Source organism: Corvus cornix, chromosome 9 (assembly GCF_000738735.6).
Source record: "Corvus cornix cornix isolate S_Up_H32 chromosome 9, ASM73873v5, whole genome shotgun sequence".
NCBI classification, from domain to species: domain Eukaryota; kingdom Metazoa; phylum Chordata; class Aves; order Passeriformes; family Corvidae; genus Corvus; species Corvus cornix.
In genome coordinates this window covers 23,170,289-23,197,794 of record NC_046339.1, presented here as the reverse complement: position 1 = coordinate 23,197,794, position 27,506 = coordinate 23,170,289, and the positions used below count along the sequence as shown (strand labels likewise).

Sequence of the window (27,506 nt, the reverse complement as noted above, 5' to 3'; positions counted from 1 at the left end):
CACTGGGACTGGAAGCCAGTTGACTTCCTAGCAGGGCTGTCCTGTGCTGGTCATCCTGGCACAGCACAGTCCCAGCATGGGGAGTTGAGGACTTTGCTTCCCCTCATCACATTTACTGCTCCAGACACCACTTAACACATTGATGTCTTGCATGTGCCATCCTCAGACTGGGCCCCCATGGCCCCCCAAGCCAGCAAAGGAGAGAGCTGGGCACTGCCACACGCCCAGCCCAGCGTGGATGGAGCCAGGCCGTGTTGGAGAGGACAAGCTCCCCGCCATGCAGGGGTGACCCAGCCATCACAGAGCCTCAGCAGCACCGACCCGGAGACATTTGGGTTACCAAGAGCTCGGCAGTCACGAGTCAGAGTCAACTCTGCCCCCAGCTTTGTCAAGAGGCAAAATCAGGACATGAGAAAGGAAAAGAAGGGATCGAAGTGCAATCCCAACAGCCATGGGTGAAACCAAGGAGTGGGGCGGGGACCCTGGACAGCCTGGCCACCACTCTGCATGACGTGGCAGTGCCTGGCAGGGGTGAAGGTGCCGCTCACCCTGTCAGAGGCCGGGCACTCCTACTGGGGCAGGCACAGGGCTCTGGTGGGAAGGTCTGACACCGTCCCAGTGCCGCTGCTGGGGAGGGGCCGCTGGCTGCAGCACACAGTCCAGGCTTCAGGTGTTTGCTTTCCAGTCTCCTGGGCGGATGATAACCACCTGCTCCCCAGCCAAGGCTCCAGCTCACCATGCTGAAATTCAGAAGGTATTTGATCACGTAAGTGGAATCTTTTTATGTCTTAAGTAAAATACTATTTCCCTAAGTAAAATTCTCTTCCCATCCTACCCAGAGGTGATGTCCTTGCAGATCCCTCTGTGTTGGGAAACACAGTGCTGATGGGAATGGGCAGGGCAGCATTTCTGCTCCACATCAATGCAGGGCAGTCTGGGGTGATGGGGCTTTTCCCGTCTGGTGATGCTCCAAGGGCAGCTGGAAAACAGCATCTTTTGTAAGGCCACAAAGGAAGGAGAGTGGCACAGACCTTGGCAGGGCAATAGGATGCTGGTCCCTCCTGCAGCATCCCAGGGGAGGGATCACCAGAGGAGCGGGTGTGGAGCAGGAACGTGTCTCTGTGCAAGTCTTTCACATGGTCACCCCAGTGAGTGAGCTATGGTGAGGTGCCCTCTTCCACAGCCTCTGGTTTGGACAGGAGGGATGAGGGAAGGGCAAGGCTTGACCCTGCAGCAGAGCCCTTTGGCTGAGGGACAGCTGCAGTGTGAGAGGGCTCAGGGTTATTCCCAACCCAGCTGTCACGGGTAGGGTGGGCACCGACACAGGCAGGCAGTGCCATTGCGCCCTTGCTGTGCTACGTGAGCATCCTGCTGATCATTTTGCCCAATTTCTCATTTGCTGCCAAAAAAACGGCTCCAGTGACTGGTCAGATGGAGCAGGCTGTGGCTGGTGTATGTATTGTGTACATTAATTCCTTGTGCAACTTTGCACACTGCCTGGAGAATATCTGGGCACAGCAAAACAAGAAAATCTTTTTCTGCCACTCACCTGCCCAGTGAGCTCAGCCTCGGGACCTCCCAGAGCACTCACAGCCAGCTGGGACCCCGAGAGCCTGGAAACTTCCAGCCACAGACCCATCCTGGCTGGGGCATTTGTTTCTGTGTTGGACAGGGAAGGGGCACGGGTTGGAGGGAAGCTCTGCTTGGAGCAGGGGGGGAATAACAGAAGGGAAATCTGCAGTCTCGCTGAGAACAGGTGGCACCTGCTGCCAAGCAGCACCCCAGGCACCCTCTCCCCTGCTGGGGCTGGCACCGAGACACAGTGGGGGCACCATCCCTTGCAAAGATTCGACCATCAGTTCAGGTTGGGATTAAATTCCTTGAGCCAGCATAGGAGGATCCAGCTGCTCTGGCTCTTCCACTGAGCCCTTGCAGCCAAAGGCATCTTTGGGGTGCTGCATCCAACTCCGCACCCTGTTTGTCACTGCTGGAAGTGACAGCACACAGGCTCTGGTCTGAGGGGGCTCTTCAGCTGTAGCCTGCCTGCAGATGGAGGCATCTCCAAAGACTCTGCAGGAGCTGGGCTCTCGCAGCCCAACCTGCCCTGCAGGGCTCCAAGTGCACCCTGGACACCTTCCTGGTGCTCTGGTCTCAGGTGTTTAACTCTGCCCTAAGACACACATGGCCCTGATCCCATCCCGGTGTGGAAATGGAGAGGAGGCTGTGCAGGGGTTACCCACGGAAGGCAGCTGAGCCTTGGGAAGGTTTGTTGCTCAGTTACATCTTACCTACCTGCTCCAGCCTCCAAGACAAGGGCTGCTTATGCACCATGTGCCATTAATTCAATGTTCTGCTGCCTTCAGTGCAACTTCTTGGCATCTTCAGTGCAAATTTTAGCATTGCCACTTTCTCAGCACACCCTCCTTGATGTCCATGTATCCCACGAGAGCCAGCCCAGAGGAAGGAAGGAAAGGCTCTGGCTTTGTGCCAGCCTGGTCAGCCCCAAGCAGCACGACACGAGTTGTGCGTTCTCAGCTGGGCGTTCCACCAAAACAACACCCACCACAAAAGAGCCAAAGGACCTGGATCTTTCACAGATTCTCCCAGGCTGAAAGTTTAGGACGTCTGAGGAAGCAAGCCCGGAATTGTATCTGCACCAAATACAGATATGGGGGTGGCAGAGGGTGCTGCCCTCCCAGCACTGCCTGAGAGGAAGTTTTCCACCATTCTGCCTTTGTTACTGTGTGCTCCTGCAGATCCCCCACAAGAGTTTGTGTGTATCACTAAATATCACAGTGGTGCAGCTCTTCATTCCCTTCTTGCTGCTTGTCTTTCCATGGTCAGCCAGACAAAATTATGATCAGCCTTGCCTCGAGTGATGGGAGAGTTGGATCGAGTCTCCAACCAGATGCAGAGGAATCACTTCATTCTGGAGCAGCTCCTCCCTCACTGCCTTCTCCCTCTGTGGTCTCTCTGATCTTCCACATGGAGTTATTTCAACAAGCCTTTTCCTCACACCACCTCTGGGGCAGCCTCGGGTCTCTGCTCCAACCCTCCCTCTTTAACACCTCTTGGCATTTTAAGCTCTGTTTAAGCATTTGGCATTTTTCTGCTCCATTATTTGTCACATCTGTTTATCTCTGACCTCACGAGAGTCTCCTTGTGCTGCTGGCATGGCCAGGCAGTGACCCACACATGCATTTTCCACCTCCTGTCTCACCTGAGCTCGGCAGTGTGCTCCTCAAGCAGCAGAGAGCATGGATCCCGCCAGGTTGCCATGGGGATGGGGGATGCTGTGATGCTGACAGGCAGTAATGACACCTTTTGAATCCTCAGTAGTACTGCCACAGCCTAAGAGCTCCCAACCTTTCAAGCCCCGAGTATTTTATACACTAAAATCCTCCTGGGAGGAGCTGAGAGTTTCAGCTCAGTAAAGGCACACTACTGGGAGCAGGGCAGAACCGTGTCCATGAGTGTCCAACCACTGCAAGCAGTGCTGTCCTTATCAAACCACTACTTAATCATGACAGCTGATGATTTTCCTGGAACAAATCCAGTTTCTCAATAGCAAACCTAAATTCCTGACCTGTACCAGTGGGATGCACGTGACCCCTTTGGACAGCCCACGTTTGTGTCACTGCTGCCTCACCAAGCCAGTTCTGCTCCCACGTGTCACAGGACTGCCTGGAGTAGGAGATGAAGCACCACGGAGATGAAGAAGCTCTGGGACAAGCAGGTCTGTGCAGTCCCAGTCCCACTGTCCTGGCCCAAAGCTGACCACTGCAGGAAGCCAGCAATGCCAACAAAGCCGGGTTGGCTGCTGGAATGCGGCTTCCAAGCAGGCTCTGCCCAAATTTCTGCTCTCATTAATTCCTCCCATTTAGATCCTTGCTGTGGGTGACTCTCCCTCCCTGAGAGGGGAGAGCAGCCACATGGGGCTGGCAGCCTGGACTTCCCCCACAGCAGAGCCCAGTCCCAGAGGGTTTAACCAGATCCTCAGTACAAATCATCTCCTGTTACACAACAATGAGCTTCCTGGGGAAAAACCAGCAGAATAATGGAACCATTCAGGTTGGAAAAGCCCTCTAAAATCATCGAGTCCAATCTTTCCCCCAGCACTGCCAAGGCCACCACCAACCCATGATTCCAAGTGCCACATCTGCTGGGACTGGACAACCTTTCTGTGAAAAAATAAAATACAAACAAATCATTTTTTCCAGGAAATTTAGTCCCTCGACCGATTCACTGATGATTAAAGCTACAATCAAGCTCCACAAGGGTTTGCAGCAAGCCCTACAAACAGTAGGAGCCCTGTGGCAGCATTTCCATGGCTTAAATACCACCATACACAACCCAAACCCTGACAGCACAATTCTGATGGCCTGAAGAAATCACACTGCTGTTGTAGATGTGGCCAAAATCAGACTAAAATCCAGGCACTGCTGGGGCCCCTATGGTGGCATCACATCTGCAGCCCCAGCTGGAGCCTGTGCAGATGGCAGTCCAACAGCAGAGCGTGGGGAGATGTAGTGGGTTGAACCTGAGTTGATGGACAGTCTTTTAGACTAATGACGCTAATCACAATTTACATATTTAAACCGCACGGAAAGGCGGGAGTTCCCTTTTTGTCGGAGCTCGCCTGCTGGAAGGTGGGGGTGGCTCCAAGCCTCCAGGCCCCGCCGTGCTGGGGCCACTGCCCCTTCCCCCCTTTCCCAACACTGCGGCACGGACCCTGGGTCACTGGGGGGGACTGTCCCAGAGCCGCAGGCAGCTAAAACCAGCCATGGACTGCTCACAGCTAAACCAGCCATGGACTGTCACACAGCTAAACCCAGCCATGGACTGTCACACAGCTAAACCCAGCCATGGACTGTCACACAGCTAAACCCAGCCATGGACTGTCACACAGCTAAACCCAGCCATGGACTGCTCACAGCTAAACCCAGCCATGGACTGTCACACGGCTAAACCCAGCCATGGACTGTCACACGGCTAAACCCAGCCATGGACTGCCACACAGCTAAACCCAGCCATGGACTGTCACAGCTAAACCCAGCCATGGACTGTCACAGCTAAACCCAGCCATGGACTGCTCACAGCTAAACCCAGCCATGGACTGTCACACAGCTAAACCCAGCCATGGACTGCTCACAGCTAAACCCAGCCATGGACTGCCACACAGCTAAACCCAGCCATGGACTGTCACACAGCTAAACCCAGCCATGGACTGTCACAGCTAAACCCAGCCATGGACTGTCACACAGCTAAACCAGCCATGGACTGTCACAGCTAAACCCAGCCATGGACTGTCACAGCTAAACCCAGCCATGGACTGTCACACAGCTAAACCCAGCCATGGACTGCTCACAGCTCAACCCAGCCATGGACTGCTCACAGCTAAACCCAGCCATGGACTGCTCACAGCTAAACCCAGCCATGGACTGCTCACAGCTCAACCCAGCCATGGACTGCCACACAGCTAAACCCAGCCATGGACTGCTCACAGCTAAACCCAGCCATGGACTGTCACACAGCTAAACCCAGCCATGGACTGTCACAGCTAAACCCAGCCATGGACTGCCACACAGCTAAACCCAGCCATGGACTGTCACACAGCTCAAACCAGCCATGGACTGCTCACAGCTAAACCCAGCCATGGACTGTCACACAGCTAAACCCAGCCATGGACTGTCACAGCTAAACCCAGCCATGGACTGTCACAGCTAAACCCAGCCATGGACTGCCACACGGCTAAACCCAGCCATGGACTGTCACACAGCTCAAACCAGCCATGGACTGTCACACAGATAAACCCATCCAGCGCGGCTTCTGGGGACAGGCGGGTCCTTCTCCTCTCCATGCAGAGCTGGCAGAGTCACCGGGAGCCGGCGGAGCCTCCTGTCTGCAGCCAGCACACTCCGTGCTGAACTGAAGAAGACACCATGCAGCCAGCAGCACAAAGGGAGCGAGGCTTTTTCCCCACCGTAAAGCCTGAACAAGAACACCCTTCAACGTGGCGGCTTCAGAGTCAGAGAGGAAGAGAAGTGAGTCCTGTGGGACGGAGCTGGAAATGGCGACGGGAGAAAAGAGGGCGGTGCCGCGATTCTGGCGCGGAGCTCAAAAACCTTCCTGCATGCTGTGGTAAGAAACTGTAATACCACAAACTGTTTGTCTCTTTGATCCATTTGAAGTACATGGGGGGATGGAGAATCAACGTGTGGCCCGTGAAGATTGTGAAGAGTGCCTATGCCAGGCTATATAGAAGCAGTGAGAGGCTGTTCGAGACTTGTGGCGCAGAAAAGCCTTTGTGTGCAGGCCAAAATAACTTATCCTTAAAAAGATTAATAACCCCATGTGATGGCCCATGTTTGGCAGTGTGAAGGAACTGTGAGATTTTTCATGGGAGAGATGTTCTACACACAGCAGACTGTTTCCGGGCGGATCTGCTGTTAGTGGCAGTTTGGGAACCACGTGCAACTGAAGGAAAACCCTTTTTTCCTTAAGCATAAGAGAGAGACTTTTCAAGAACTGGAACACTGCCTAACATCCCATGTTCTGTTATCCTTGGTGCGAGTTGGGTATAAGGAGAGAAGTGCTGGGGGGGGGGGGGATTTGCTTTAATTTCTTGTTATTTCTCTTTACTTTTAATTCTATTAGTAATAAAACTCTTTCATTGTACTGCAACTGCTTAAGGTTTGTGCCTGCTTTGCTTTCTCCTAACTCTTATCTCACAGAAAGAAAATAAGTAAGTAATGAATATTTTGAACCAAAACCACTACACTTAATTGGTGTTTCCGCCCGGTTTCAAACTCAACCCGCTACAGGAGAGCAGGGAAAAAAGAGTTTTCTTGTCCGTGTTGATAAAGACAGGATCCTGATCCTTCTAGGCCAGGCAGGGCAGGGAACACACAGGCAGTGCCCTGCTCCTGCTGCCTGGGGGGAGCTCGGGCTGCGTCCCTGAGCAGCCAAGGGAGCCAGTGGTTATCACTGTTTGCTTTTCAGCACAATATCTGTGGCCCATCTGGAAATTTCCACGAGGCTGCACTGCTCGGGCACTGCCTCGGAGGTTCCTTGGTTATCACTGCCTCTGCATCATTTCTGCCCCTGAAAATGTGACCTTATCTTAAATAAGGCTAATAAAAAAGCCTCAAGGCGCCTTTCCCTCCTGCCTCACACACACCAATGGGCTTGGCTGCTTCTCCCCACCAATGGTCTCAAACGTCTGTTTCCTTGCAGGAAGCTGAGTGCAATCTACAGGTGCCAGCCAGGTCGGCTCTGGATCTCCTTCAGCCTCCTCATCCTCCTCCTGGTCACACTTCAGGTTGTGGAGAAGCTGCAGTCTCCTGGGTAGGTCCTGAGCAGAATTATAAATCTGGAGCTCATCCTCCAGGCTTTCACTGGCCACTGAGGTGGGCTCAGAATCGCCCTCCTGAAAACCACCCAGCAGGGTCTTCCTTAGACAGGGAAGAAAATCCAGGTGACAGAGGATCCTCTGGGGGTCCCACATCTCACCCCCATGCCCTGGCCAGAGCTGAGCCCACCCTGGGGTCAGACAAGGCTGCTCTGGGCTTTGTCCTGGCTCACCACAAAACCCCACAGCCCTTGAGCCCAGTCCTCCCAGTCTGGGGTTATCTGCAATTGTTCCTCCAGCTCTTCTGCAGGCTACCGACTCTTCTCTCTCCTTGCCTCCTCTTGCTCTGCCCCTTCCACCAGCCCATCATGCTCCAGGAAGACAGAGACACTGCCACATCACTGCTGCCCTGTCCTTCTCTTCCTCATAGAATCGTTAAGGTTGTAAAGGACCCCCAAGATGATCAAGCCCAAGTTCTTGCACCCACTCCCACCCTCCAGGGCAGCAGTGAAGCCCCTACACCCATCAGCAATGCCACCCACCCCAAGAAAAGAGGGAAACACGTTTTGGGGTGACTTGGGGGGGGGGGGGGGGCTCAGGGGGCTCTGTGGGCTGCAGAGGAGCTGCCTCTGCACTGTCCTCCCACCTCCTGCAGCTGAGTATTGTGCCCTCCCTGTCACAGGAGCTGCCAGTGTGAGCTGGAGCGTGGCCTGCAGCAGACCACGGGCCACAAGCTCAGCTCTGCCCTCCACAGCCCCGACCTGCTGTGGGAGGAGGACTCCCCACAGGGGCAGAGGGAAGCTGTGCCAGACCCTGCTCCAGCTGAGGATGTTTTCAGGATGCACCTGTACTTCAGCAAGGAGACCCCTCCGGAAAGCAGCCAAGGGGAGCACCAGATGCAGCAGCCTGAGGAGAGCAGGGAGAAGGAGAAAGCCCATCTGTCAGCCACAGAGCTGAAACCCCAGCTTCCAGGCCTGGAAAAAGCAGCCAGAGAAAGTCCTTCTCCAAGCCCTCCCGGGAGGATCGCCGCAGTTTTGGCAGAAGCTGTCACCAGCAAGTTCATCGTCTTTGCAAACAGGCTGAGCACGGAGGAGCAGAGGGGAATGTCCCCACCTGGAATGGCGCAGGTGGAGGTACAGAGCCAGACTCAGCCTCGAGCCGTGGGTTCTCCCCACCCTGAGAGGGGCACCTCATTTACACAGCCCGTCCCAAACTCAGCTCAACCTCTGCAGGCAGAGGGTTCTTACAAAACAGACCTGGAGACAGCATTTTCCCCAAACTGGACAGAAGCCTTTAAGGCCCAGGAGGTGACACCTGGAGAAGGTCAGCAGGCCGCAGGGGTCACCTCTCAAGGGAAGACGTGCAAGCCCAAGACTGACATTGTTTTCCTGAAAGTCCACAAGAGCGCCAGCAGCACTGTCATGAACATCCTGTTCCGCTTCGGGGAGATGCACAACCTCACCTTCGCCTTCCCCCTTGGCGGGGGCTTCCAGCTCAACTACCCACACCACTTCTTGGCCAGGTTCGTGCAGGGCTTCTCCCCACAGAGCCCCCGGCGCTTCAACATCCTCTGCCACCACATGCGGTTCCTGCAGCCGGAGGTACGGGCAAACCCTTCAGAGGGACGAGTGGGGCAGGGGGACAGGGGCTCATGGGGCACAAGGAGGGGCACCTGTCGAGCACATAAACTCTGCAGGGATGAACTAAAGAGAGCCAGGATTGCCCACAGGTACCTGGCATGTCATTGGCATCTCCTGAGATGAGGTCCTGCTCTTCTGTGAGCAGGTTTGATGAATCCCTTTGCTGTGACCCATGGCAAGATGGGAGACAGCATCTGTAGCAGGCAGCAACTCTCATCTCTTTCTTGTCTGGTGGGCCCTGGGACATGTCCTGCTCCCTGAACAGGTCCAGAGGGGACCAGCTGCAAGAGAAGAACAGCCAAAGGGCACCAGGTCAGGTCAGCAGTGCTCAGCATCCACCCCTCTGGATGCCACCTGAGGACAGGTGGGCATGGGGAAAGGGAAGAAGACGGGCAGTATCTCCATCCCAGCCCAGCCACGCAGCTGTGGCAGCCCATTGTGGGGAGCTCTGGTCACTGCTCTCCCCGTGTGACTCTTCTAAAGCTCCCCACAGCTCCTTTGATGAGCTACACCCTGAAATCCTCCCCAGCACCCACCATCTCCAGCCCCAGCGGGTGCCTCTGCTCACCAGCACTGTGGGCGAGAGGATCCATTCTCCCTACCCCCCTTTTTAAACCCTTCTTCTTCTCCTCTGCAGGTGCAGAAAGTGGTGCCCAGTTCTGCTGTCTACTTCTCCATCCTGAGGAACCCTGTGCAGCTGATGGAGTCCTCTTTCGTGTACTACAAGGGAGCATCGGCCTTCTCGCGCGTCCGCAGCCTGGAGCAGTTCCTCAGCCAGCCCTACCGCTACTACAACCCCGCCAGCGGCGACCGCCACTACGCCAGGAACCTCATGACCTTCGATTTCGGCTTCAACCCCGACGGAGAGGTGTCCCCTGGGCGCGTGCAGCTCATGCTGAAGGCCATCGAGGCGTCCTTCGACTTTCTGCTCATCTCCGAGTACTTTGACGAGTCCATGGTGCTGCTGAAGGAGATGCTGTGCTGGGACCTGGACAGCGTCATCTCCTTCCCGCTCAACTCCAGGGACAGCAGCACCAAGTCCCCCCTCCCGGACAGCGTCGTGGAGAAGCTAAAGGCCTGGAACAGGCTGGACTGGGAAATCTACACCCACTTTAACAGGACCTTCTGGGAAAGGATCGACCGGGACATCGGCCGGGAGCGCATGCGGCGGGAGGTGCAGGCGCTGCGGGAGCGCCAGGCGGAGCTGGCCCGGACCTGCCTGCAGGGCACGGGCAGCGTGGTCCCCAAGGACATCAAGGACTCTTCCCTGCGGCCGCTGCAGCACGGCGCGGCCAGGATCCTGGGCTATAACCTCAAGGAGGGCTTGGATCAGGAGCTGGAGCGGACGTGCCGGCGGCTGGTGACGCCGGAGCTGCAGTACAGCAGCCTCCTGTACAAGAAGCAGTTCTCCCCGCAGCCCCCCGAGAACCCCCGGGCGGACCGTGCCCCTTCCGAGGAGGCCACCCGAAACTGAGCCCCCCTGGCCCCTCCGGGCATCCTTCTCCATCCGCCCCTGCTGGGGACAGCGGGGCTCAGCCCTCCCGGCCGGGGGGCACCGGCGGGCTGGGGGTGCTGCCCACGCCAGCCCGGTCACCTCTGTCCGTGCACCCCTGAGCACAAGCTCTGCGCTCTGCGGGAGCAGGACGGGCTGGAGCAGGGGCTCGACAGGACTTTTCCACAGGGGAATCCCCCCAGTCAGCAGCTGAAGCCTCAGCACAGCACCGGCTCCAGCAGCGAGGAGCAGATCCAGGAGAGCAGCCCAAATCTTCGGCCCCGCACCAGAGGCTGCAACAGAACAGGGCCAAGCTGTAAATCAGAGCTGTGGAGTTTGACTTACAGCTTGGCAATGGGTCTGTCTGTCTGTGCAGCTGCACCTCTCCCCTGCTCCGTTACCGTGCTGGAAAAGCAGCCTCTTAATTAAAAATAACAACATTCACTGTCACTCCTTAAATTCCCCTTATTTACATCAGTCTGCCCTGTAGATGACCTCCCCAAAAGCCACAGAAGCACACCCCAAACATCTGAAAATGTCCTGAAAAGCAAAAGAAAAAAAAAAAATAAACAAAACCCTGAACCAAATCCCAAAAAACCCCAAACAACAACAACAAAAAAATCACCAAAAAAAACCCCCCAACCAAGCAACCAAGCAAAAAAAACCAACCCCACCAAACTGGAAAATAGGGAGCCCCAGCATTTTTTTGCCCTGACTCTGTGGTTACAGGCTGCCTTTGGATGCTGCATTTATAGGATCAGCGTCCTACTCTGGAGCTGACACAGACACTGCAGTGTCAGACTCAAGTTCCACCCCTGTGTGACAGGGAGACACCTCATGAGCCTCTCTGCAGCCGGATATCCCAACCCACGAGTATCCTACACTCTGCCCGGGGAAAGATCCCACAGGAATGGCTCGTGGAGGGCAACTTGGCCTGACTTTTCTCATCCTACACTTCTCCTTGAATCAAAAGCAGAGCCAGCAAATCAGCTGGGAGGAATGGAGGCCTCATCTCTGTCTTTTCAGCACGGTTTCCAAACCAAAAGAGGTTCCAGAAAAATTGCCCAGGGGATCTGAGCATCCCAGGCTCTCCCTGGGGCAGGTGCAAAGAGCCTCAAAGGTTTCAGTTTCCACCCAAAGGCCTCCTGTTCAGTTTAGCCAGGAAAAAAGCCAGACTGTGCTCCCAGTCCCTTCCCGGGACAGTGCCAAGGGACAAGGAGAGGGCACCATTTGGGGAGTTTGCTCCACGGTTTTGGGGTGCTGCATGTTCCATGAAGTTTCATCTCTGAGGCACATCCATGTATTGCTGTGTTGGTCCCTTCCCTCATTTCTCCTGTTGGGATGTGGGGTGGGCTAATGGGTTCAGAGGTCTGGGGTTCCTGGGGGACCTGCACATCCCTCCAGAGGGCAATCCCAGAGGAAATCAACTGGGATGGGCAGCCCAGAGGCCGTGCAGCACTCTGGGGTTGTCCTCCATGGACACAGCAGAGCGCAGGGAGGAGCAGGGCTGGACGCTGGGTACCAAACCTGCATCTGACACTTCCACTCCGGGTTTTAATTGGGTGCCACTTCCTTATTCCCTGTTTGCACCTCAAGAAATAGGAGCAGGTCATTCCTGCTCAAGCTCCTGCCAAGATGACCCAGGGCAGAGACACTGGAACAGCCAGAGCATCACAAGGTCCTGTGCTCTTCCCTGGGGAGCGCCCAGCGTGCGGCTCCCATGGGGTGCCCTGGCCCCAGCACAGCCCGGGGATATCCCTGTTCCCAGCAGGTGTTTCCCCCCACACTCCCTCCCCTTCCTCACAGGAAGGACATCACTCACTCAAATGCCAACCACAGCGTTTATTTTTAATATTTTTTTCCACAAACCATAATTTTACAGTTAGGAGTATTTCACGTAGACACAGAGCAGAGCCCAGGGATCCACTTGCTCAACCACAGCAGCTGCCTGGGTCTCTTTTTTTTTTTTCTAACCACAGACCCTTTGTGCACCATTTCTTGATGTTTTACAGCACCAGAACCCAGGCTAAGCACATCCCCAGAGGAGCAGGGTCTCCCGTGGCCAGTGAACTCTCTTGCCTTGGAACATTTTTAATTCCTCTCCAAGACTTGCTGGGTTTAGCCTGTGCAGTTCAGGGACTTCAGGTCAAGTTTAACTCAAACCCCACCAATTTTTAACCAGTATCCATTAATAACTCGAAAGCTCAAAGCCTGTTTCCTTCCCATCCCAAGTGCCCAAGGCAATCACTGGTTTATACTTTGTTTTTCGGGCTGCAAGAGACCCAGTGGGGTTATTTCAGGCGTTGCACGATGCAATAACCCCCAGTTGCTCAAGCCTGACCGTGGCATGGCCCACAAGACAACCAGCAATTTGTGCAGAAGTGTTCAGAGTTTTCTCTCTGAGGCAGCAATGTGGGCCTGGAATATTTCAGGTTCTCCCAAAATTCCCAGAGGAGCTCGGGGGCTCAGGCATCCTGCAAGGGCTTCCTTTGTGATGCTTTAAGGACTGAACAAGCAGCAAAATCCTCCACACTGGGAAACCCTTTCCCAGGAAAAGGGCAGCGAGGACCCCTGGGCTCAGGCACGGGGCTCCGAGTTGCTCTTCCCAGCTTTCCTCTTCTGCTGGGGTTTGTCACTCTCCACCTGTGCTGTCACCTTTGCCTTGGGCACCTTGTATTTGCTCTTCTGGCTGTAGAGGAGGTTTTTCTGGAAGAGGCGTGGGATGTTGCCGTGGAAGAGCAGGAGGGCAGCGAGCATCCCTGGAATGAGAGCACAGACCCCCTCTGAGTGCTCTGTTGAGCATCTCCACCCTCCCCACGGCTCAGCAGCGGTTTTGGCTCCTTGTCACAACCTTCACCATGACCAAAAGGCAGCTCAGCACCACTGAAGTCCCCACCGAGACTGCTTTAAGGTGAATTTAACCACTGTGTCTTTAACATAATAAACAAGGCTTGTTTTGACCCAAAAGGGCCATCAGCCACCCCAGTGGTTTTCTGGCAGAGAATCATTAAGGTTGGAAAAGCCCTCTGAGCCCTTTGAGTCCCGCCATTCCCTCAGTGCTGCCAAGAGTCCATTAATCATGTCCCCAAGTGCCACATCCACATGGCTTTTAAACCCCTGCAGGGATGGTGTCTCCACCACTGCCTTCAGCAGAGTGTGCCAGTGCCTGACCACCCTTCAGGGAAGACATTTTCCCAATATCCAACCTAAACTTCCCCTGGGGCAGCTTGAGGCCGTTTCCTCTTGTTCCATCGCTGTTCTCTGGCAGCAGAGCCCGACCCCCACCTGGCTCCACCCTCAGGGACTTGTCTCCTCTCTCAGCACACATCCAGCTCCCCATGACCATCCTGGAGCTGAGGACAACCCCAAAGCATAACTCAGCCTGCCATTACCCTTCACTAAACCTCCCCTGGACTTTAGCTTCAGGGAGATTTCTTCCCCTGTACTGTGCAGAAGGTGCATTTTAAAAACATTGGATAGCAAAGAGATGACCCCAGAGACAGTGAGGCAGGATGAAAAATGACACTTGCCACTGGCAACCCCAAGTTCAGCCCTTTGCCAGAACAGTCCACGTTACACTGAGCACTTCTGCCTTGCCCCCATCCCAGCTCCTGCCCCCTGGGAAGATCTCACCTGCGAGGGGCCCCAGCCAGTAAACCTGGATGTAGTCCCAGAAGCTGTTCCCCGAGCAGTGGAAGGTGGTGGCTGTGGCCAGGGCAGGGTTGAAGATGGCCCCCGTGAACGGTCCAGCTGTGTGGGAAGAGAAACGTGGCCAACAGTCCCACCACATCCTTTGGAACGCTGACAGAGGGCTGGGACCCCTCCTGCCTGCCTGGGTCAGCTCTTGGACCGGGGAAATCCCACCCTCATCGTCCTGAGCTTTGTGGGAAGCGGAAAAAGCTCAGTGCAGGACCGAGGGATTGCAGTAGGGGACATTCCAGGGAAGTGATCCCGGTCTTGAGCTATGGCTGTGAGCTGACATTCACCTGCAGCCCAGACACCCTAAAGTGCCATCTTCATCCCACAATGAATATTCCCCAAAAGAACAGAAAACAAACACCTCAGGAGCCTTATCAATCCCTACCTCTCCAGTCCTGGAAGATAAAAAAGGGGCTGTTCCTCCCCCACAAATGAGGTACTTTTCCAAACGACTTGGAAAAAGAAACGCCGGTGCTGCTCACCTGTGTAGGTCAGGAAGGTGACAGTCACTGCCAGCGCAGGAACCCGGCACAGGGGGTGACTCTGTCGCACCTTGAGCAGGACAAGGTGGAACAGGAAGGAGCAGGAGCCTTCCACGAAGGCAGCGTGGGGCAAGGAGGCGCGGATGGAGGAGCTGCACTCGGGCGCGATCAGGTTCTGGATGAAGTGCAGCTGTGTCAGCTCCCAGGACCAGTAGAGCCGGGTGAGAGCCCAGCCCGTCCCTGTGCCCACACCCTGGGCCAGCAGCTTGGCCGCCGTGGCTGCCAGGCTGGACTCGAGGAGCAGGAACTCCTGGAGAGACACGGTGGGGTTGGCGGATGCTCCATCAAAAGAGGCGCTGTGGACAGCGGAGAGGAGGAAGAGCAGCGTCAGGACCACGTCCAGGCCAAAGCCACCACCCCAGGGGCCAATATCCATCAGCATCCTCAGCTCGAGGCAGCTCATGCACAACTGGAGCGAGCCAGCAAATTCCCTGGCAAGGCAGCCGTGTGTTCCGGGGGACAGAAGCCTCTTGGAAAGCCACCTGAGCAGCTGGCACACCCCAACAACCAGGAAAAAAAAAGCAATGGAGACATTCAAGCCATCCATAGTGAAGGCTGTGCTGGGGGCAGCGTCTGGACCAAACCCGGGACGGAGCAGAGGAAGCTCCTGCACCTCCTCTTTATAAAGCCAAGCCTAAGCAAACGTGGCACAGCCCGACAGGCCTGGGAAAGGCCACACGTGTGGCCCCCGCGGGGCAATGCCGGTGCCACGGGAGCTGCCGGACTCACAGCAGCTGCAGCAGCCACCAAGGTGTTTGTCCCAGCAAAGCCCGGTGTTCTCTCCACCAGCACTGAGCCCCCAGCCCCAACAGTCACAGCTGGAGCCCACAGCAGCCCCCCAGAGCTGACAGCTCTTCCAGAAGGAACAAAAGACTTCATTTTCTTTCTGCTTGGCTCCAATGCCTGTGGCTGCTCCATCTCTGGAAGTGTCCAAGGCCAAGTTGGACAGTGGGGCTTGGAGCAACCTGGGATAGTGGAAGGTGTCCCTGCCCATGGAGGGGGTGGAAAGAGATCAGTTTAAGGCCCCTTCCAACCCAAACCACTCTGGGAATCCATGGTAAACAATCCGTGATGCATCTTCTGAGTCATTTCCCTGCTCCGCAGAAGTGCCACCGCCACCCTGAGCTCCCATTTCCCATCCCTTCAGGCAGAAGGGGCTCTCCTGCACCCCCAGGGCAGGCAGTGCTGGGGTAACCCAGCTCCTCTCAGTGCCCCGTCACACACAAAGAGCCAACAGCTTTGATTTGGGCCATTTTATTTCCCCCCCATGCCATTTATATAAGAAATTACCAGGAAACACAGGTTTGAAGCACAGCACTTGAGCAGGGATGAGGCTCTTCATACAGTTCAAGCCATGAAAAGCAGGAACAGATGCTCCAAATGCATTGGAGCCTCTCCCCCAACAGCCTTGGACAGCAGAGAAGAAACACGACATCGTGGGGATGCCTGTGAAGGCCACAGCTCAGCCTCTCCCCCTGCACCACCGTCCCTCCTCTCATCTGCCTTCCCCTCCTTTCCATCCCCAAGTGCCCGCCCCAGAGTGGTTTTGGGAAGGGTCCCTGGCACTCACAGGGCTTGCTTTGCAAACCACGGGAGGTGTGGGCAAGGAGAGGGACCACGCTGCCAACCACCCATCACCCAAACCCTCCTCTCCTCCCCCCCTAGACTGCCCTGCTTTTGGTCAGCCTGCCTCAGAACCTCGCCAGTTTAACTCTTTTCACCCCAATTCTCCCTGCAGCTGACAGGACAAGCACCCATCTTTCACCTCAAATGAACAAATGACTTGGCTTGAATAACAGAAGATGAAACATTCTTGAAGAGTCTCATAAATTAGTAACTTTGTCCTCGTGAAAATTGGCCTCTGGCAGCAACAAAGTGCTGGCCAAAGCTACTCATCGCTGCAGAACCAACCATAAAATACTTGACATCACAATCCACCTCATTTCTTTTCACCTCCTTCTGTGTTTCTCAGGAACCACAGAGTCCCTGAGAGTAGAACCAGTAGAGTTTTCTCTTTAGAAATAAAACCTCACGAGGACCCAGCCTGAATCCAGCCCCTGGAAGAGAGCCACCAGATTATGGGACGCAGACTGGTAAAACTGGGAAAGAAATTCCAGCATCTTTTCCTTTCCCCAGAAATGGATTTTTCCCTTCCTTTCAAGCATTGTAAGGGTTGGGCCTTAGGAAATAAATGTTCTAAGGTTTAAAAGCTATTTCCCACTCATTGCTTGTAATTCTGCCCATGGCACATCCTGCAGTTGTGGGACATTTAACCCAGGCTGGAGAGAGGAGCTGGGAGCTGTTGATTCCAAGGAGAACTATGGGATTAAACAATGCCAGGGGCTCGTTCCCTCATTTGTGTTAGTGCTGACAGCAGCCTCCACACAGCTTTGCAGGCCTGCTCTTCTAGGAACAAAAACGATCTAAAAATCCCAATATTCCCACCAAAACCCCCTTTTTTGTAGCTGGAACATCAGTGTCTCTCTAAACCAAACTTGCTTTCAGGGCTTAAAATGCAGATCTTTAAGTGGGGGGGGTGTTTAGCCACGGGACAGGAACAAGTTGGCACTTCCAGAGTTCAGCAAAATAAACACTCCCCAAAAACACTGAAGGGTCACAAGAGCTGAGCTCCCTCGCTATTTTCACCCTCCAAGAGGCAACAGCTACAGAACAAAAGAGTTACAAGGTTATTTAAGGGGAGTTTTAGCGGGCAGGGGGTGGATTAGAGCTTTCCAGGAGCTGTTCCCAGCTGCTGTCACAAGGCAGCAGGAACCCAGGGCAGGTTTCCCTTTGTGGTCAAGCAGGGAAAAGGGTTCCAGGAGATCCAAGAGTTAATTGTGCTTCGTGAAAAGACCTGAATCCTTAGAATAAGCATTCACTGAGAGGAAAAAATAACAAAGATGGGTCATCCTTGACTCTAGAAAGCTCAAGGAGTTGCAGGAGGCATCTGTCCTGAGGAAGGTGTGGGCATGTCTCCCCTCCAGACCAGTCCAAGGAGCTGCCCTGAGTCCCATCAGTGCCCTCAGCGCTGATCCACAGTTGTACCAAGCTGGATTCACTGCTCACAACCCTCCAGGAAACACCAGGACCTGCAGCCCATGCACTGAGCCATCTGTGCCTTGACACAGACTGTCTGCTCTTCCCATCCCAGCCTCCTCTGCACTGACTCAACACAGCTCCAAAGCACAACTCTGGGGGCCTGTTACGTGTCTGAAAGAGAATGAGCAACCCCTAACTTCCCACTGGGAAAATCCCATTAAAAAACCCAACCCATCGGTCCCTATGGGCTGTTTCAACACTCAGCTCAGCTGGGATTTGACATCTTGATGGATTGGACTTGATGATCTTAAAGGTCCTTCCCAACCTCACTGATCCCATGATTTTAAGTGATGATGTGCTGGAGGACATTCCCACTGCAGACACCAGCTGGGAAAAGCACAAGGAGCTGTGTCGGTGCTGCCCTGCTCCCTCCTGACAGGCTGCAGGTAGAGAACTCACAGAAAGTCATTGTTCTCACTTGGTGGTATTTCCCTCCCTCAAGGAAAAGAAACCTTTCCTTAGGTTGGATTCACAGTAGGGAAAACAGCTCTTGGAAGAATCTGCTTCCTCCACGTATCTGGAGAGCAACACCCAGAGTTTGGCCAAGCTCAGCAAACTTTCACATCGCTTTCTCACGTGACTGAGGACGGCTGTTTTTATTAAAAATAACCTTGAGAGCAAAATGCAAGTTCTTTAAAAAAAGGGGAAAATGCAGCTGTACAAATCCCTGGAAGCAGGGATCTACAGACACCACCATGCACCAGCACAGGAGCCACGGGAACTGCACTGATACCCAACAGTGCTCCTCAGGCACCACTGTGAAAACACCCTCTGCTATTGAGGATCCTCATTTTTCACCCACCCTGGTTTTCACCAGCGTGCTACAGGTGCAGTCCAAACAGCTGTGCTCAGCTTTGCAGTAACTCACTGCAGCCAAACAGCAGCCCTGAAAGGGACAAATTGCTGCCCCCAAATACACTGCATTTTAAATACCAATCTTGAATAAACTGATCTCAAAAAATGGGGCTGCCCTTGGGTTTAGTCTCGGGTAGGCACATGCAAGGGATGAGCAAGTTCACACAAGACTTTGGAGGATTTATCCAGGACTTGCAACTTTCAGCCGTGCAAGCCAAAATCAGCCAAAGCCCTGCTCTCCTTCAAGTACCAAAATCCTGATAATTCTGAGCTCTACTGAGCACCTTCTCCTCCTGTCCCCTCTTCCCCCAGAAATTAAATGCCAAATCACCAGTTTAAATGCACAAAGGGTCAATTACACGTAAAGACAAAGATACTACAACAAATTGATAACCCTGAAGAGACAGGCTCCGTGCAAACCAACATTCTCATGTCTGGGTGCAGCAGCTGCTGGGCACAAGTGGTTTCTTCATTTCCCTCTGTCAGGGTATGAGCAAAGCCTGTGCAACATGCAAGAAAGGGGAAGAGCCCATTTCCCAGTAGCAGACAGGGAACACAGGGCACGGCGAGTCCTCACCATTCACGACTGAGGCAGAAACGTCACCCGGAACCAACTGACCCTCCCTGTCCTTGGCTTTAGCTGGACTGGCAGGCCAATATCCCACAGCCTTTTTGTAGGTTCAGTGGAAAACAGAAGTGGCTCTCTGCAGCCTTGGAGGCCAAGAGGCACCATGGATCTCATCCCAAGTCCTCAGAGAGCTGTTGGCACCCAGTGCCCTCACTGCCACAGTCAAACGCTGGTCAGCGGCGATGGCACAAACCCAGGAGCCAGATCTTCCCAGCAGGCAGCAGGACAGCTCAGCAGCTCCCATGGATCCTGTGCCATAACCTTTGTAAGCAGGATACTGGGTGGGACCCGTGGTGCAATAAAGCAGAGCTGTTGGAACAGCTCCTGGATCATCACCACAGTGCCAGGTTCACTGGGCCCGTCAGTGCCACCCCAGTACTGGTGAGTGGATGGTGGAAGATGCGGCTGGGACGGGCCAGGCTGGTGTGTGCTCTGCTCCCTTGGCATGGAGAGCGAGGGACCTCTCTCCCACAGTGGGTGAAAAGGGTGTTCCAGAGCTGCTCTCCTCCCATCAGCGATCCAGAGGCTTTTTGGGAGGCACAGCCATCCGCCAGCAGCGCACAGCAGCAAGGAAAGCTTGTGGTGATCCCAAGGCTGGTACTGACACCGATGAATAATAAAACTTTACAAGAAACAGGCTGGTATAGCATAAAATTACATCCACCATCATTAAAGCATTCCTGAAAAGCTTAATTACAAATACATTCTGTTAATCTCAGTAAAACACCGACACGTGAACTCTTTCAGGTACTCTTGTCTTCAAAGGTATAAACTCATGACAGGGAAAAGGGGGAAAAAACCCCAAATGTTTTTTAGAAGTTTATTTCTAGCCCTGAAAGAACAGTTATTAAACAAAGTCAACAAATACAGTAGTTAATATTGCAGTAACAATTAAATAACATAATGGGATTAAATTACACAAAAGGCAACATTAACATCTGAAGACAGTTAAAAAAATAAAAAGAAAGCTTGCACCTACTTCCATTCCCATCAACAGCATAAGGAACAGAGGGAAAAACAGACCAGAGAGATTTATTGACTCAATTCCAGCTGCAGAGACCCTTAATCACGTTTTTGCTCCCTCCCCAGCCCCTCTGACAATGGGACCCATCTGCTGTAGCCAAACCTTTGCACCTCCCTGCACGGAGAGCCAGGGGGGAAGGCTCCAATTAGTCTCATTAACACCTAAGGCAGGGCAAAGTGCACATTCCCACGGCTGTTTTTAACGAGAACTCTGGTTTGTTCGATGGTAACAACATCCCAGGAATCTCACATTCCCTGCACACCTGCACCTCAGCCACTGACACTTCAGAGGGATCACGTGCACAGCTGACCCCCACTCAGGATCTTGGGCGGGCACCCAAGAGGGATGCACAGGAATCCCCAAATTTGGATGCAACTCGTCCCTTCTCATCCTTTCCTCAAGCTCTGGTTGGTCTCCACCTGCCCCAGTGACACAGCAGAGCTGACAGACCTGCACCCACTCAAGGACTCCACTCTGCTCCCACCAGGGAAAACGCACGGCTCAGAGCTTCTCACCTTGCAGACACCCTCAGAAAAGTGATGCCTGACCCTCCAGACACAAAAGCACAGCACAAAAACCTTCTCCTGCCTCTCCTTTCCTGCCAGCCCCACCCCGATCCCCATGGAAACCACCCCACAGAACAGCTGCGTGGGGACAGGGAGATGCTGGCACTTCCCAGCCTCGGAGCTGAACACCCAGGTACACACACAATTTGGGAATTTCGGGATTGGGCCGAAGTTTTGTGCATTAGGATGGCTGAATCTTTGGAAATCGTCTCCTAAGCAGACTAAATTGGACAAATTTTGCAACAGATGTTTTAAACCGTTCTCATACACCAATAGAAGTGAACTAATAAGTTAAAATTACTTATGATTTCTTGTTTTCTATTAAAAACAGCTAAATTTATCTAGATTGTGCCATTAAAAAAAAACCCAACAAAACAAAAAGATGAAAGAAAGAAAAGCTCCCAGTTTAACTCTGGCACAAGGAGTTTCACCAAGTCCATTGCCAGCAATGGACAAACCATTGGTACAACAGGTTTCTTCCTCAGCCAAGCCTCCTCACTGCTCCATTTGACCAGAGAGCCAGGACACACTCAAACCAGGGTGATTACAGTGTCCATGACTCATAACAAACTTTTTTTCCAGGGAAATGCACTTGGATTTCCTTACCTGGAATGAGACACTTCCTTGGATTTAAAATTTTAAGCCATAACTGTTCTTACACTTGCAGCTAGAGAGATTTATTTATCCCTGTGAGGAGTAGTTAATTCACCCAACACAGATTTTAACCATCACCCAGGAGCAGAACACAAGCTGAACCTGCCCAACAAGGCACCCTGGTGGCCCCACACGATCCCCAGGAGCTGTGAGACCCCAGCCCTGCTCCCCTACACTATCCCCCCAAACTGCCTCTGCTGTCCTGCCTGGCCACTCTCACCTGGAAGTTTGTTCTGTCATACCTTGGCTACCAGTCCCCAAAATGTCATTCTCTCTATATAGATACTGAAATTCTCTGAAAATTACTTCTATCCCCTGCCAGCAATGTTTGGGAAAGTGTGCAAAAATTTTTATTCAGGGTCCTCTGTCCACACCCAACCAATAGCTCTGTCTGTCCCAGGCCCTGCCCCACTGGGAATGCAATACAATCCCACTAAAGTCATGGTTGTTCTTTCACAGACTCATTTGGCACATTGGTACTACTTGGCTCTTCCTGAAACACTTCTGGGGAGGTTGAAATGCATAGACTGTAGCACTAGAAGGGGCACAGGCTCTGCTAAACTCACCCCTGGAAACACCCCAAGAACTGAACTGCTCAGGATGTCGCTGTCCTTCAGAAGGAGGCACTTCTTGTTGTGTTGAAGGGTTGGCTGCAGCCATCCTGGCTGGTACAGTGTCCTTGGTGCCAAGGATCAGTGTGACACCAGCCAGTCCAACAGGCCCCACGATGGCCTGACAGCACTGCTTCCCCTCTGCTTCATCTCACAACTTTGGCATGTCCAGGTGTTCATCATCTTCTCTTCAGATCACGGTTCCAAAATCCTGTATCGTCAGTGTCCTCAGATCTGGTTATTTGTTCTTCTGGTTTCATTAGTACAAATGGAGCACATACAAAACTGGAAAAAAATAGCTCTAATACTTTAAACTCTGACAACTCCATAGGTTGATGCATTATTTGCTTGGCAGGGGGAAGGGGGGGGAAATTACAACATATACAAAAATGTATTTGATACAAAGAAGGGAAACGTAAAATAAAAAAAGTCAAAGGCACCAGCATAACTTCCAAAGCCCAAGTCAGAGCACAGATACACGTTTGTGAACCACCCACTGCACCAAGCACCTTATCCCTCAAGCTTCTGGCCAGCAAGTCTAACAGGGAAAAAAGAGCAGACAGGAAGACAGCTGGAATTTTTTCTTGCCCTGACTAGAACTGATCATTTGATCATAAATAAAGTATCTGACCCCAACCTACACATCCATAACCCACATCCAAAGACTTGACCGATCATTAGGTTCTACAAAGAGGCCACGTTTTTGATTTTAAGAAAATGTCCACAGAGCACAGGCATGAGAAACAGCTGAATACTTCTCTTCCCCCTCTCTCTCTCCTTACTCATTTTAAAAAGTGAAAACCATCCCCATACATTATGATTCCTTAAGTAACAGAGTTGTTGATTCTACAGTACAGCGACAGCTAATCCAAAAAAGCAATGAGGGGCAAGATGTACCTTCACATTCGCCACACCTGCCGTGAATCTGGTCACTGGGAGCTTCCCACAGGGATTGCAGGTAGAGGGGAGGAAGAGGAGAGTCAAAGAGATCAGCAGGTAAAATTAGTACTGCTCTCTGAAAGCTTGAATCTGTCATTCAAGTATTGAAAGTACCCAGAGGGTACAACGGGAGCTGTTACAGCGAAGTCGTTAAAACCCCTTAAAGCCCCGGGCACAGCAAGTGGCATTTCTGGGCTGTCTGGGAAACAAAAATCAGAATAAAAAAAACCCACAAAGGCCAATAATTCAGCCCTCAATTCCTTCTGGACCCCAGACAGGGATCTCTATGGAGTCGCCACAATGTATTTTGGGTGTCTTCTGGATGAGAGTTTCTTCCCTTTTGCAGATGTTTCCCACCCCCAAAAAACCCCTTCCCTCCCCCCCGAAGTGTAACAATTTCATATATTATAAAGATTTGTAAAATACAAACAAACAAAAAAGGAAGAAGGCTGTGGCAGGATGTTAGCGGTTACTCTTCATTGCTTCTTTGGCTGCCAGGATCAGTGGCGTCAAGCTGGACAGAGGTTTGGCCAGTTTCAAGAAGGGATGCTGCCAGGAAGACACAAACACAAGGAATCAGTGAGAGATATGCTTTTAAAAGTTCGATTTCCAGCAGGATTCATGTCTCCACAGAGCTAAGCAGGAATGACTCTGCATTTGAACTGCTGACTTGTTTCATGTGTTTCTCCTGATGGCTACAAGGACAAAATGATCCCAAGCTGGCTGGGCTCACACTGCCTTGCCCAATGGAGTTTCTCCTGGAATATCTCACTGTTTTTGGAAAATGTGAGTATTGAAGCTGCACTTGCAGTGAGCAAAACAAAGATCTAAACAAAAAATAGTCAGAGAAAGATAAGAAGCAGCAGCTGGCTTTACTGGGAAAGCCTCTGCATCATCTGCCTCAGATCTTCTACTGCTCTCCCCAGGAACAGCATCATTGGGGATGATCACTCATTGTGTGAAGGAGTGGGATCACTCTTTCACACAATGCTGCCTACAAGCAGATCCCATTTAACAAACCAGCTTTTTCCCAGTGCACAGAAAGTATTCAAAAATCAAAAATAAAAGGAGAAACGGTGGCACGATGGCAAGGACACTGCTCCAGCTGCTCAGCTCGCAGGGCAGAACCCTGGGGAGAAGGGAAACTTTTCTTTTCAAGGCTTGAACGCTGATGTCAGACCAGCAGATTATTTTATCTGGAGTTCTGATTCACAGTTGGACATTCACAAGTGTAAGTATGAAAAGCAGAGCAAATGCTATCAATGGCCACCTCCTGAAGGGAGTTGCTAAACTTTGGCAGTGGCAGAGTGAAGGCACAGATTATGATGGAACAACTTTGGAGTGTGTTATAGATTTCTCCTACCAACTGCTCTCACTACAGTTCACAGGAGAAAACACAGAAAAAAAGCAAGGGTGCCAGTCTATGGTGTGGTTGACCTGAGTGTGCCTTCTGGACCTCACACTGTGAGAAAAGCTGAGTCTCACCTGTAGCAATTCTTTGGCTGATCCTCTTTTCTCCACATCCATCTCCAAACATCGGTTCAAGAAATCCCGGAATATCGGGGACAGTTTCTCGGGGTTCTGGAGTTCTGGGGTGCCATTAGTTGCTATCAAATATAAAGCCTGTAAAATGAAGAATAAGGTACAACCAAAACCAAGCTTTAAAAGATGCCAAACTGACCTGCTTGGTGGCAAGCCCTCAGATGAGAGGGCTCTGCAGCCTACTTCTCCTCAACTTCAGAGAATGGAACTGTAAAAATGCCACAAGTGTAGGCAGTCATGACCTATTCCTGCTAGTAGCAAAATGATATTCAAGATCTTGTGGCAACAGATACTGACCCTAGCAAAGAAAGTATCAAGTTGTGACACAGCAGCACTTTCCATAACACCATGGATTTACTTTCCCTAAACTGTCACAGAGGCCTGAGGTCAAAGTCCTGTGTTTCAGTTACAGGGAGGCAAATCTTCTAAGTACCATCACAGAATCCCAGACTGGTTTAGGTTGAAAGGGGACCTTAAAGCCCATCCTGTTCCACTCCCTGCCTTGGGCAGGGACACCTTCCACTATCCCAAGTCCCATCCAACCTGGCCTTGGACACTTCCAAGGATGGGGAGTCAGGGTAAGGCTGACTGCAAATTCAAGACAGCTTTCTTCCTCTGGAGGAATTTTCTTGTACTGCTGAAGCTTGTTGGTTTTTTCATTTCGTTTTCTTTTTAATGCAGACACAATCAATGAACAATTACTGACAGTGGTGAACACCCAGTCCCAGCAACGCCAGGGCTTCTTACCCTCAGGGGGTTCTCGTTGAGGTACGGGGGCTCTCCTTCCACCATCTCGATAGCCATGATGCCCAGGGACCAGATGTCCACTTTGGGGCCGTAGGCTTTCCGTGTGACCACCTCGGGAGCCATCCAGTACGGAGTTCCCACCATGGTGCTGCGCTTGCTCTGCTCGGGGGTGATCTGGGCACAGAACCCAAAGTCGGCTGCAGGACAACACAAGTTGAAGAGGTTAAACTGGTGCATGCCAACAAGTGGCTTTCCTAGAAGACTTCTCTATTGCTACACATATATATTTCATTGAGAGGGGCTTGGGGGCAGTTTCTTCTTTCCTCCCCCACAACATTCTCCGTATTAAAAAAGCCAACGTGCAATGAAGATGCAAAACCTGAAGGTGCTTAAGCAGGGCAGAATTCCATGGAGTGAAGACAAAGCTTTTGCCCTCTGGTTACAAGAATTACCCTGTAGAAGAATGGTGTTTTGCTCAGTCCTTCCTTCAAGAGTACCCAGAATGGTAACAGCCAAAATAAGCACTCAGGCAGAGCACAGGCAGAGAGTGTTCTGCACGTGGTGTGTTATACAGCCTGAACCAGAAGAAATACATCCACAATCCATGGCTTCTGCCCTGCTAAACAGATTGTACTTGTGCAGCTACTGAGGTCAACATTTCACAGCACTTTGGCCATCTATACAGGTACTACAGCTGACAGACATGGAAACAAGGCTCCAGGGAAGTGCAGTGCTAACCCCACTCAGCAGCAGGAACCTGGACAAACAAACCTTTCCACAAGGTAACTACCAAAGAGAACAACCACACTCAAGAAAACGAGAAAAGTCACCTATTCCTATAGCCTTCAGGTGCAGCAGCAATGCATGTCCCATCATGTTACTTTATCCAGCTGCAGCACTCCCACTTCCCAGGCATGTAAAGCATCAATAAGAACACAGTTAAGGCAGGAGACAGATATTACTTTATCATTGACACTAAGTTAGAGAAAGAGAGAGAGAGAGGGAGAGAAGAGAGAGAGAAATTTAAATTCCAGGGTGATTTTGGAAGTGTTATGCCAAGCAGTGCTAAGGAAAGAGCCAAGTCATGAAGTGCCAAGCTGTACCAAGACCATTTAACAAAGAACTACCCCACCCTGACAGTCAAAATGCTGCCTTAAAAAAAAAAAAAAAAAACAACTCAAAACTAAACAAAAAAAATCAAACCTATAGGAGTCACCAAGTTCCTCCTGCACTGTTTGGCCTTATCAAGGTGTCACAGTCACCTCCCAGCACGGCCCATTTGCACAACCAGTCCAGCTGCAGTGTGTTCTCCTGACCTCCCAGCCAGGCCTCCAGCAGCAGCCACCAGCACAGAGGAAGAAGATGGGCAGGAACCCAGTTTCACCCACCAGCAGCATGTGTAGCTGCAGTGGTGAGACCTGTCCTGTCACCAGACTGCCTCAGAGAAGGAGAAGAGTTCAAAAAGAAGGTGCAGCTTCTCCCACTCTAAACTTTTGCTAAAGCAGTGTAATCACACAGCCCCAGAAGAGCTTGCTCAGCACTGATTACACCACCTCCCCTTCATACAGGGCATTTTTGCAGCTGACTCCTGTCTTCTATGTCTTCTTCCTCCTCATCCTCCCCCGATCTGCTGGGGTGATGATTTTGGCTCAGCTGCTCACTCTGTCCTTTGGCCACTTTGCTTTGACACCTCCTTTGCAATTTTGATCCTTCCCCAGCTAACTCTTCTCGGCCGCATCCTCTGCTCTAACTGTCCACTTCTCCTCAGCCTATGAATCCACAGCTTGTGCACAGACACGTCATATCCTTAAAAAAAACCTCCCTGTGCAAGCGAGCAGCGCATCCAACAGTGCTGGTACACAAATCAGGTTGCTTGTAATCTTTCCTCACACTCCATCTCATAAATGAAATGAGACTGCAAACCATCTAGAATAAGGAATATTGCTAAGACACATTTTCATGGCACTTCAAATTCCTACTAAAAACACTTTTTACTTCACACTTTTTTGCCTTAACTCTTTGATTGTTACATGCTTTGTACATTCCTACATAGCAGAAAGGCAGATAATACACCTCATTCTCAACAGTCCTGACAGCTACCAGTGCTTTCACACCAT

General features: G+C 52.1%; 3 protein-coding genes across 4 annotated transcripts in view; 1 reads left to right on the top strand and 2 right to left on the bottom strand.

Annotated features, from left to right (window-relative positions):
- Positions 1-6,070: 6,070 nt before the first annotated feature.
- On the top strand, positions 6,071-10,465 carry LOC104696741 (galactose-3-O-sulfotransferase 2-like). The gene is made up of 4 exons (XM_039557071.1): positions 6,071-6,141; positions 7,237-7,347; positions 8,034-8,952; positions 9,629-10,465. Exons 1-4 carry the CDS (start codon positions 6,071-6,073, stop codon positions 10,463-10,465), a joined length of 1,938 nt encoding a protein of 645 aa, XP_039413005.1.
- Positions 10,466-12,310: 1,845 nt separating this feature from the next.
- LOC104696742 (aquaporin-12-like) lies at positions 12,311-15,302 on the bottom strand. Its single transcript, XM_019292871.2, has 3 exons — positions 14,665-15,302; positions 14,117-14,233; positions 12,311-13,242 (listed from the first exon to the last, which is right to left on the bottom strand). Exons 1-3 carry the CDS (start codon positions 15,269-15,271, stop codon positions 13,061-13,063), a joined length of 906 nt encoding a protein of 301 aa, XP_019148416.2. The 5' UTR covers positions 15,272-15,302; the 3' UTR covers positions 12,311-13,060.
- Positions 15,303-20,112: 4,810 nt separating this feature from the next.
- The window catches only part of PAK2 (p21 (RAC1) activated kinase 2), a 42,186-nt gene continuing 34,792 nt past the window's right edge, over positions 20,113-27,506 (bottom strand). Inside the window, exons 13-16 of one of the 2 annotated variants that reach the window (XR_005602637.1) lie at positions 25,390-25,586; positions 24,586-24,723; positions 23,059-23,649; positions 20,113-22,446 (exon numbers count right to left, since the gene is read on the bottom strand). Coding sequence is in view for 1 of the 2 variants with exons in the window: in XM_039556871.1 (XP_039412805.1) it covers positions 23,563-23,649; positions 24,586-24,723; positions 25,390-25,586 (422 nt within the window). In the remaining variant the exon portion in view is untranslated. Of the gene's footprint in view, positions 23,650-24,585; positions 24,724-25,389; positions 25,587-27,506 lie in introns of both variants that reach the window. The other variant, XM_039556871.1, reaches the window with a different exon arrangement.

Excerpts from the sequence above, each read along its gene's own strand:
- LOC104696741 (XM_039557071.1), top strand. The coding sequence starts at position 6,071 with ATGGCGACGGGAGAAAAGAGGGCGGTGCCGCGATTCTGGCGCGGAGCT. Across the intron at positions 6,142-7,236 it reads AAACCTTCCTGCATGCTGTG|GAAGCTGAGTGCAATCTACA; the intron begins GTAAGAAACTGT and ends GTTTCCTTGCAG. Across the intron at positions 7,348-8,033 it reads GAGAAGCTGCAGTCTCCTGG|GAGCTGCCAGTGTGAGCTGG; the intron begins GTAGGTCCTGAG and ends TCCCTGTCACAG.
- LOC104696742 (XM_019292871.2), bottom strand. The coding sequence starts at position 15,271 with ATGGATGGCTTGAATGTCTCCATTGCTTTTTTTTTCCTGGTTGTTGGG. Across the intron at positions 14,234-14,664 it reads CACCTTCCTGACCTACACAG|CTGGACCGTTCACGGGGGCC; the intron begins GTGAGCAGCACC and ends CTTCCCACACAG. Across the intron at positions 13,243-14,116 it reads CTGGCTGGGGCCCCTCGCAG|GGATGCTCGCTGCCCTCCTG; the intron begins GTGAGATCTTCC and ends CTCTCATTCCAG.